At 36.1% G+C, this 11770-nt stretch overlaps 1 protein-coding gene across 1 annotated transcript; it reads right to left on the bottom strand.

Moving 5' to 3' along the window:
- Positions 1-4108: 4108 nt before the first annotated feature.
- Positions 4109-4876, bottom strand: LOC136043374 (uncharacterized). The gene has a single exon (XM_065728293.1). The coding sequence runs from the start codon at positions 4874-4876 to the stop codon at positions 4109-4111; it is 768 nt and encodes a 255-aa protein (XP_065584365.1).
- Positions 4877-11770: the final 6894 nt, after the last annotated feature.

Genomic DNA, 11770 nt, shown 5'->3' with positions numbered 1-11770 from the left:
AGACCTTATTGACCTATTTAGACCCAATCTTTTTATTCTGGGTTTCTGACGTCAGATCTAATAGACAATTAAGGCTAAGGTAGCCAGGTTTATTGCGTAGATAAGGTAGCCTATTAGGGACTTCACTTGTCAACAGAACTTAAGTACAGTGGCTATAAGACCTTATTGACCTATTTAGACTCAATCTTTTTATTAGAATTAGACTATACAACAACACAATACCCTTATTAGCTTTAATAACCCTTATTAGACCTCAATCTTTTTATTGTGTTTGAAACGTTTAACATTGCTATCAATTTATCACTAATGAGGTCTAATAAGGGTTTCTGACGTCAGATCTAATAGATTTTTTTGACCTATTTAGCCTATTTAGACCTATTTAGCTCTTTCTTTTTTATTAACCCTTATTAGACCTTAATCTTTTTACTGTGTTTGAAACGTTTAACATTGCTATCAATTGTGATAGCAAATTATGATTGAGGTCTAATAAGGGTTGACGTCAATATTGTGTACAATTAATTATTAATCTATAAATTATTTTTGACCTCAGATTCTGACGTCAGATTTCTGACGTCAAATCTTTTAAATCTTTTAAATCTTTTTATTGTGTTTGAAACGTTTTCTTAGATAAGGTAGCCTATTAGGGACTTCACTTGTCAACAGAACTTAAGTACAGTGGCTAAAGAGCTAAGATAAGGTAGCCTATTAGGGATATAAATGTTTATTGACCTATTTAGACTCAATCTTTTTATTAGAATTAGACTATACAACAACACAATACCCTTATTAGCTTTAATAACCCTTATTAGACCTCAATCTTTTTATTGTGTTTGAAACGTTTAACATTGCTATCAATTTATCACTAATGAGGTCTAATAAGGGTTTCTGACGTCAGATCTAATAGATTTTCTTGATAGCAATGTTAAGATAGCAATGAGGTCTAATCAGAAACCCTTATTAGACCTCAATCTTTTTATTGTGTTTGAAACGTTTAACATTGCTATCAATTGTGATGGCAAATTATGATTGAGGTCTAATAAGGGTCTAATCAGATGTTAAGATAATAAGTGTTGTTAAGTGATGTTAAGATAGTTAAGATGTTAAGACGTCTAATTCTAATAAAAAGATTGAGTTCAATTGTCAACAGGGTATGTTAAACGTTTATATATATTGAGATTGAGGTCTAATAAGGGTTTCTGACGTCAGATCTAATAAGGTCTTCTTAGACCTTATCTGACGTCAGATAAAAATTGGCTATAACAGAACTTAAGTACAGTGGCTATAAGACCTTATTGACCTATTTAGACTCAATCTTTTTATTCTGGGTTTCTGACGTCAGATCTAATAGACAATTAAGGCTAAGGTAGCCAGGTTTATTGTGTAGATAAGGTAGCCTATTAGGGACTTCACTTGTCAACACAACTTAAGTACAGTGGCTATAAGACCTTATTGACCTATTTAGACTCAATCTTTTTATTAGAATTAGACTATACAACAACACAATACCCTTATTAGCTTTAATAACCCTTATTAGACCTCAATCTTTTTATTGTGTTTGAAACGTTTAACATTGCTATCAATTTATCACTAATGAGGTCTAATAAGGGTTTCTGACGTCAGATCTAATAGATTTTTTTTGACCTATTTAGCCTATTTAGACCTATTTAGCTCTTTCGTTTTATTAACCCTTATTAGACCTCAATCTTTTTATTGTGTTTGAAACGTTTAACATTGCTATCAATTGTGATAGCAAATTATGATTGAGGTCTAATAAGGGTTGACGTCAATATTGTGTACAATTAATTATTAATCTATAAATTATTTTTGACCTCAGATTCTGACGTCAGATTTCTGAGGTCAAATCTTTTAAATCTTTTAAATCTTTTTATTGTGTTTGAAACGTTTTCTTCGATAAGGTAGCCTATTAGGGACTTCACTTGTCAACAGAACTTAAGTACAGTGGCTAAAGAGCTAAGATAAGGTAGCCTATTAGGGATATAAATGTTTATTGACCTATTTAGACTCAATCTTTTTATTAGAATTAGACTATACAACAACACAATACCCTTATTAGCTTTAATAACCCTTATTAGACCTCAATCTTTTTATTGTGTTTGAAACGTTTAACATTGCTATCAATTTATCACTAATGAGGTCTAATAAGGGTTTCTGACGTCAGATCTAATAGATTTTCTTGATAGCAATGTTAAGATAGCAATGAGGTCTAATCAGAAACCCTTATTAGACCTCAATCTTTTTATTGTGTTTGAAACGTTTAACATTGCTATCAATTGTGATAGCAAATTATGATTGAGGTCTAATAAGGGTCTAATCAGATGTTAAGATAATGAGTGTTGTTAAGTGATGTTAAGATAGTTAAGATGTTAAGAAGTCTAATTCTAATAAAAAGATTGAGTTCAATTGTCAACAGGCTATGTTAAACGTTTATATATATTGAGATTGAGGTCTAATAAGGGTTTCTGACGTCAGATCTAATAAGGTCTTCTTAGACCTTATCTGACGTCAGATAAAAATTGGCTATAACAGAACTTAAGTACAGTGGCTATAAGACCTTATTAACCTATTTAGACTCAATCTTTTTATTCTGGGTTTCTGACGTCAGATCTAATAGACAATTAAGGCTAAGGTAGCCAGGTTTATTGTTTAGATAAGGTAGCCTATTAGGGACTTCACTTGTCAACAGAACTTAAGTACAGTGGCTATAAGACCTTATTGACCTATTTAGACTCAATCTTTTTATTAGAATTAGACTATACAACAACACAATACCCTTATTAGCTTTAATAACCCTTATTAGACCTCAATCTTTTTATTGTGTTTGAAACGTTTAACATTGCTATCAATTTATCACTAATGAGGTCTAATAAGGGTTTCTGACGTCAGATCTAATAGATTTTTGACCTATTTAGCCTATTTAGACCTATTTAGCTCTTTCTTTTTTATTAACCCTTATTAGACCTCAATCTTTTTATTGTGTTTGAAACGTTTAACATTGCTATCAATTGTGATAGCAAATTATGATTGAGGTCTAATAAGGGTTGACGTCAATATTGTGTACAATTAATTATTAATCTATAAATTCTAATTCTAATAAAAAGATTGAGTCTAAATAGGTCAATAAACATTTATATCCCTAATAGACTACCTTATCTTAGCTCTTTAGCCACTGTACTTAAGTTCTGTTGACAAGTGAAGTCCCTAATAGGCTACCTTATCTAAGAAAACGTTTCAATCACAATACAACAACACAATACCCTTATTATCTTTAATAACCCTTATTAGACCTCAATCTTTTTATTGTGTTTGAAACGTTTAACATTGCTATCAATTTATCACTAATGAGGTCTAATAAGGGTTTCTGACGTCAGATCTAATAGATTTTCTTGATAGCAATGTTAAGATAGCAATGAGGTCTAATCAGAAACCCTTATTAGACCTCAATCTTTTTATTGTGTTTGAAACGTTTAACATTGCTATCAATTGTGACAGCAAATTATGATTGAGGTCTAATAAGGGTCTAATCAGATGTTAAGATAATGAGTGTTGTTAAGTGATGTTAAGATAGTTAAGATGTTAAGACGTCTAATTCTAATAAAAAGATTGAGTTCAATTGTCAACAGGCTATGTTAAACGTTTATATATATTGAGATTGAGGTCTAATAAGGGTTTCTGACGTCAGTGTAGCGTTTTACCAATTATATGATTTATTTAAACCCAGGCATCTAGAACAAAAGTCATTATATAGCAACAGCAAGCAATTAATATCAAGTAAGCAAAGCAAATCAAGCAGGCATATCATTATTTAACATGCATAATATTACATCCTCCTTCTTCCCTAGAAGAAGATTCTAATCACTTACTGGCAGTGGAGACCCAACTGTTAGTACTATTACTAACGTCTCCAAGAGAAGGCGCTAGGCTCGCTTCTCTTCACTTTGTACGGACACAAAACAAACTAGAGAACTCCTCATATAGCACTGACTTAACACACACTCGACAGAAGGCGCTTGGCTCACTTCTCACCAGGTATTATATACACTATGTACAGACTTCAACTTCTCTTCTTTTGAGATTTTTGTTGGTAAGTTCACAAGTTCAGTTTGATTGGTGGCTTACTCTGCCTCCCGTACCTTGATTTAGTTACTGGTATAACCACTGGTACTCCCTCCTTGGGTGGGCTTGGGCTACTGGAAGTACGGAGCAGGGCTGTTCTGTCAAGTGAGGGAATGTCTGATGATGCGGTAAACGGTGTTTCGTCTGCACGAGAAAGGTTCGACGCTGGGGGGATCGCAGTAGGAGTAACTGCATCGCTTCCAGTGCATTCTACTGGACTACGTCTGTTCTGTACTGGTGTTGATGGCTGTGCATTTGATATGTGTTTCCGATTCCTCTGTAGAATTGTTCCAGCTTCAGTTTCGATATGGTACGATCTAGGGCGTGCTGCTGGTGCTATGATGCTGGCGGTGCTCCACTGGCCATCAGTTTGTTTCTGGAAGGTCACTGTGTCCCCCGAGTGGAGTGTAGGCCTAGACTTGGCTTGTTTGTCGAAGTATCGTTTCTGTCTTGACTGGGCCTCTTCCCGCTTCAGCAGGTACTTTTTAGTTGGAACCACCTGCTTCCGCAGGTGCTTTTCTGTGCAAGGTAAGGTGGAGCGTAATTGGCGGCTCATTAGCAGTTGTGCAGGGGCGGCGTAGTTGTCTACGGGTGTATTTCTGTATTCCAGTAGACCAAGATACGGGTCATCTCTGCCTTCACTTGCCTTGGTGAAGATGTCCTTGCAAGTGTGGACGGCCTTTTCTACCAGTCCATTGGACTGCGGGTAGATAGGGCTGGAGGTCTTGTGCCTTATGCCCATTCTTTGATGAACTGTTCAAACTCTGCAGATGAGTATTGTGTTCCGTTGTCTGAGATGATGGTGTGGGGGATCCCATGTCGAGCAAAGTGTGCTTTTAGTTTACTTATGACTTCTTTGGATGTCACGTTTTTCAACAGGTCGACTTCAAAGAAGCGGCTGTGGTAATCGACTGTTATAAGATATTTTGCTTCATTCCAATCAAATATGTCTGAGGCTACCTGCTGCCATGGTACTAATGGGATCTGGGAGTTCATGAGAGGCTCTTTCTGGTTGTTACGGCTATGTTTCTGGCAAGTGAGACAGTTTATGATTAGCGTTTCGATATCACCATTCATCTTTGGCCAGTAGACGAGCATCCTGGCGCGTTGCTTTGTCTTTTCCATACCAAGGTGGGAGACGTGAAGTTGCTTGAGGATTTGGGGTCGCATCTTCCTTGGGATAACGATCCTTTCGCCTTTAAATATGATGCCATTCATGTATGACAGCTCGTGTTGAAGGTTCCAGTATGCAAGGAGATCCGTGGCACATTGCTTTCTGGTGTTGGGCCAACCACCTTGTATGGCTTCTCTGAGATGAATCAGGTGCTCATCTTCCTTGGTATGAAGTCGTATTTCCTCGAGCCTTGCATCGCTAACAGGAAGTACGCGTGCAATCTGGTGGACATACACCTCGATTTCTCTATGGAGCTTCTCGTCAATCTCAGGTAGGTGCAGCCTTGATAAAGTGTCTGCGACTGCGATTTATGTCCCTGGTCTGTAACTGAACTCTAGGTCATAGGGTTGAATCTGAAGCATCATTCGTTGAGCTCTGGCAGGTGCTTTTGGAAGTGGATTTCGTAGGATGGTTTCAAGTGGGCGGTGGTCTGTGGTTACTTTTACATGCCTGCCATATATGAAATGATGGAAGTACTTGCAACCGAAGACTATTGCGTATAATTCCTTTTCAAGCTGTGAGTATTTCTGTTCAGCTTTGCTAAGGGAGCGTGATGCATATGCGACAACGTTGCCGTTTGACGAGATGTATGCTCCTAGACCGTGTGACGATGCGTCCACAGTAAGGTCGATGGACTTGCATGAATGGTCAAAGTATGCTAAGTTTGAGACTGTTGAGTGTTTGATGTTTTGGAGGGCTTCGTCATGCTCTTTGGCCCACTTGAACTTGGTGGCTTTACTGAGGTCACGCAGGGTTTTATTCTGTGTTGATAAGTTTGGGATGTATTTTGCAAGATAGTTTAACATACCCAACAGAGTTGCAAGTTCTTCTGAGTTTGATGGTGTAGGCATGTTGTTAATAGCTTCGAGTTTGTCAGGATCTGGCTGCATTCCTTGTTTACTAATCACATGTCCGAAATATGTCACACTTGTCACACAAAAGCTGCATTTCGCTTCGTTGAACTTGATACCTTTTGCTCTGGCTCTCTCAAGTACAGCTACTAATCGCTTATTGTGTTCCTCAAGGGTTGAACCAAAAACCAGAAGATCATCAATGATGACAGAAAACCCGTCTAATCCCTCGAGAGCCTCTTCCATTCTTCTTTGGAATTCATCCTGGGCAGAGATGATGCCAAACGGCATCCGTTTAAAACGGTATCTGCCAAAGATGGTATTGAATGTTGTTAAGTCTGCAGATTCATCATCCAAGACTAGCGACCAATACCCCGACCTTGCATCCAGTTTGCTCAAGTATTTTACCCCATGGAGTCTGGATGTTACGTCTTCCAGGGAGGGAATAGGGTAGAATGGTCTTCTGATTGACTTGTTCAAATCTACAGGGTCAATGCAAATTCTTAAACTGCCATCCTTTTTTTCTACGGCGACCATCGAATTCACCCAGTCAGTTGGTTTAGAGACTTTTTCAATTATTCCTTGTTCTTCCATCCGTTTAAGTTCTGCTTCTAACTTTCCTCGAAGTGATGAGGGAATTCTTCTTGCTGGGTATGCTGTAGGGACTGCATCGTCCTTCTGATACAGATGGCACCCTCCATCCAATTTTCCTATTCCTTGGAAGACATCATTGTAGCTACTGATTATGTCATCCGTTTTTGTCTTGTCGATTGCATGCATGTCCTTGCATGTGCTTTTCTCAACTTTACTGACATTCAGTACAAGTTTGACAATATTCAGGTCAATGCTTGACCGGAATCCGAGAATTGGCACTGAATCCGTTTCAACAATAAAGAATGGTAGGATTTCAGCCTTGCTTGATTTGTGCTTGCAGCTCAGCTTGCATACATCTCTCACAGGAATTTCGGATCCACAGTAGCTTGTGAGTTTCTGAGAACTTTTTTCCAGTGATGGCGGATGTGGTAAGGCATCAAAATACTTGGCAGGTAGAATGTTAGCTTGTGCCCCTGTATCGACCTTGAATTTGACAGGTAAGGAGTGGTTCACCTCCAGTGTAATAAGGGCTTCATCTCTGCTCTTATTGGTGTTGTTCTCTATGGCATATAAGAAGACATCCTCATCTTCGTCACTATTGTTGGCTGGGCTCTCCTTGTATTCAATCACTGCATTCACTGATTTGTTGCTTTTGCACACACGTGCAAAATGATTTGGCTTTTTGCACTTTGCACAGATTTTTCCCTTTGCAGGACAAGTGTGGCTAGGTGAGTATACTCCTCCACAGAAATAGCATTCCTTTGTTTTTCTAGATGACACAGATGCATCTTCGTATTTTCTGACAGGATATTTGTACTTCTGGACAGCATCAATTTCTTTCTTGATTTGTTGTGGTTCTTGTACTTCAAATGTTCTTAGCTGTGCCTGGGTTGTTTGGTAAGACCGGCATTTGTCAACAGCTAGTGCCAAAGTTAGGGTATCACCTTCCAGAAGAAGTCTTTCTCTAATTTTAGGGTCTCTGATGCCACTAACTATTTTGTCCCGAACCATTTCATCAGCGCTATCATAGTTGCAAGCCTTCACCAGGATTTTCAGTTCTGTGATGTATTTCTCTACACTTTCTCCTTCACACTGGTCACGTTTCTGGAATATATATCGAGCAAATACACTGTTGGTGACTGGTGCAGCATATTCGCGGAATTTCTGCAGGTAAGTTTCTACATTGTTTGTTCCTGCAGCAGTGAGTGGGAAGGTGTTGAATATCTGGCGCCCTTTTTCTCCTGCCCAGATGAGAAGGTAAGCACATTTGCTTTCTGCCGTCTTTCCAGACAGGGGTCCCAGAAACATCAGTTTGGCATGCTCTTCAAAGCGTTTCCATTCATCGCCGAGGGAAGCTGAATCCCAATCAATACTTGGTGGCTTTGCTTCCATCTTCTGACACCATGTAGCGTTTTACCAATTATATGATTTATTTAAACCCAGGCATCTAGAACAAAAGTCATTATATAGCAACAGCAAGCAATTAATATCAAGTAAGCAAAGCAAAGCAAGCAGGCATATCATTATTTAACATGCATAATATTACAGTCAGATCTAATAAGGTCTTCTTAGACCTTATCTGACGTCAGATAAAAATTGGCTATAACAGAACTTAAGTACAGTGGCTATAAGACCTTATTGACCTATTTAGACTCAATCTTTTTATTCTGGGTTTCTGACGTCAGATCTAATAGACAATTAAGGCTAAGGTAGCCAGGTTTATTGTGTAGATAAGGTAGCCTATTAGGGACTTCACTTGTCAACAGAACTTAAGTACAGTGGCTATAAGACCTTATTGACCTATTTAGACTCAATCTTTTTATTAGAATTAGACTATACAACAACACAATACCCTTATTAGCTTTAATAACCCTTATTAGACCTCAATCTTTTTATCGTGTTTGAAACGTTTAACATTGCTATCAATTTATCACTAATGAGGTCTAATAAGGGTTTCTGACGTCAGATCTAATAGATTTTTTTGACCTATTTAGCCTATTTAGACCTATTTAGCTCTTTCTTTTTTATTAACCCTTATTAGACCTCAATCTTTTTATTGTGTTTGAAACGTTTAACATTGCTATCAATTGTGATAGCAAATTATGATTGAGGTCTAATAAGGGTTGACGTCAATATTGTGTACAATTAATTATTAATCTATAAATTCTAATTCTAATAAAAAGATTGAGTCTAAATAGGTCAATAAACATTTATATCCCTAATAGGCTACCTAATCTTAGCTCTTTAGCCACTGTACTTAAGTTCTGTTGACAAGTGAAGTCCCTAATAGGCTACCTTATCTAAGAAAACGTTTCAAACACAATACAACAACACAATACCCTTATTATCTTTAATAGCCCTTATTAGACCTCAATCTTTTTATTGTGTTTGAAACGTTTAACATTGCTATCAATTTATCACTAATGAGGTCTAATAAGGGTTTCTGACGTCAGATCTAATAGATTTTCTTGATAGCAATGTTAAGATAGCAATGAGGTCTAATCAGAAACCCTTATTAGACCTCAATCTTTTTATTGTGTTTGAAACGTTTAACATTGCTATCAATTGTGATAGCAAATTATGATTGAGGTCTAATAAGGGTCTAATCAGATGTTAAGATAATGAGTGTTGTTAAGTGATGTTAAGATAGTTAAGATGTTAAGACGTCTAATTCTAATAAAAAGATTGCTTTCAATTGTCAACAGGCTTTGTTAAACGTTTATATATATTGAGATTGAGGTCTAATAAGGGTTTCTGACGTCAGATCTAATAAGGTCTTCTTAGACCTTATCTGACGTCAGATAAAAATTGGCTATAACAGAACTTAAGTACAGTGGCTATAAGACCTTATTGACCTATTAGACTCAATCTTTTTATTCTGGGTTTCTGACGTCAGATCTAATAGACAATTAAGGCTAAGGTAGCCAGGTTTATTGTGTAGATAAGGTAGCCTATTAGGGACTTCACTTGTCAACAGAACTTAAGTACAGTGGCTATAAGACCTTATTGACCTATTTAGACTCAATCTTTTTATTAGAATTAGACTATACAACAACACAATACCCTTATTAGCTTTAATAACCCTTATTAGACCTCAATCTTTTTGTCGTGTTTGAAACGTTTAACATTGCTATCAATTTATCACTAATGAGGTCTAATAAGGGTTTCTGACGTCAGATCTAATAGATTTTTTTGACCTATTTAGCCTATTTAGACCTATTTAGCTCTTTCTTTTTTATTAACCCTTATTAGACCTCAATCTTTTTATTGTGTTTGAAACGTTTAACATTGCTATCAATTGTGATAGCAAATTATGATTGAGGTCTAATAAGGGTTGACGTCAATATTGTGTACAATTAATTATTAATCTATAAATTATTTTTGACCTCAGATTCTGATGTCAGATTTCTGACGTCAAATCTTTTAAATCTTTAAAATCTTTTTATTGTGTTTGAAACGTTTTCTTAGATAAGGTAGCCTATTAGGGATTTCACTTGTCAACAGAACTTAAGTACAGTGGCTAAACAGCTAAGATAAGGTAGCTATTAGGGATATAAATGTTTATTGACCTATTTAGACTCAATCTTTTTATTAGAATTAGACTATACAACAACACAATACCCTTATTAGCTGTAATAACCCTTATTAGACCTCAATCTTTTTATTGTTTATGAAATGTTTAACATTGCTATCAATTTATCACTAATGAGGTCTAATAAGGGTTTCTGACGTCAGATCTAATAGATTTTCTTGATAGCAATGTTAAGATAGCAATGAGGTCTAATCAGAAACCCTTATTAGACCTCAATCTTTTTATTGTGTTTGAAACGTTTAACATTGCTATCAATTGTGTTAGCAAATTATGATTGAGGTCTAATAAGGGTCTAATCAGATGTTAAGATAATGAGTGTTGTTAAGTGATGTTAAGATAGTTAAGATGTTAAGACGTCTAATTCTAATAAAAAGATTGAGTTCAATTGTCAACAGGCTATGTTAAACGTTTATATATATTGAGATTGAGGTCTAATAAGGGTTTCTGACGTCAGATCTAATAAGGTCTTCTTAGACCTTATCTGACGTCAGATAAAAATTGGCTATAACAGAACTTAAGTACAGTGGCTATAAGACCTTATTGACCTATTTAGACTCAATCTTTTTATTCTGGGTTTCTGACGTCAGATCTAATAGACAATTAAGGCTAAGGTAGCCAGGTTTATTGTGTAGATAAGGTAGCCTATTTGGGACTTCACTTGTCAACAGAACTTAAGTACAGTGGCTATAAGACCTTATTGACCTATTTAGACTCAATCTTTTTATTAGAATTAGACTATACAACAACACAATACCCTTATTAGCTTTAATAACCCTTATTAGACCTCAATCTTTTTATTGTGTTTGAAACGTTTAACATTGCTATCAATTTATCACTAATGAGGTCTAATAAGGGTTTCTGACGTCAGATCTAATAGATTTTTTTGACCTATTTAGCCTATTTAGACCTATTTAGCTCTTTCTTTTTTATTAACCCTTAATAGACCTCAATCTTTTTATTGTGTTTGAAACGTTTAACATTGCTATCAATTGTGATAGCAAATTATGATTGAGGTCTAATAAGGGTTGACGTCAATATTGTGTACAATTAATTATTAATCTATAAATTATTTTTGACCTCAGATTCTGACGTCAGATTTCTGACGTCAAATCTTTTAAATCTTTAAAATCTTTTTATTGTGTTTGAAACGTTTTCTTAGATAAGGTAGCCTATTAGGGACTTCACTTGTCAACAGAACTTAAGTACAGTGGCTAAAGAGCTAAGATAAGGTAGCTTATTAGGGATATAAATGTTTATTGACCTATTTAGACTCAATCTTTTTATTAGAATTAGACTATACAAGAACACAATACCCTTATTAGCTTTAATAACCCTTATTAGACCTCAATCTTTTTATTGTGTTTGAAACGTTTAACATTGCTATCAATTTATCACTAATGAGGTCTAATAAGGGTTTCTGACGTC

Source organism: Artemia franciscana, unplaced genomic scaffold (genome assembly GCF_032884065.1).
Source record: "Artemia franciscana unplaced genomic scaffold, ASM3288406v1 Scaffold_5129, whole genome shotgun sequence".
In the NCBI taxonomy this organism is placed as follows: domain Eukaryota; kingdom Metazoa; phylum Arthropoda; class Branchiopoda; order Anostraca; family Artemiidae; genus Artemia; species Artemia franciscana.
The sequence above is the reverse complement of the archived record's forward strand: the minus strand, read 5'-3'. Positions and strand labels throughout refer to the sequence as shown.

What these genes read in the sequence shown, in the direction of transcription:
- LOC136043374 (XM_065728293.1), bottom strand. Translation starts at nt 4,876, where the DNA reads ATGGGCATAAGGCACAAGACCTCCAGCCCTATCTACCCGCAGTCCAAT.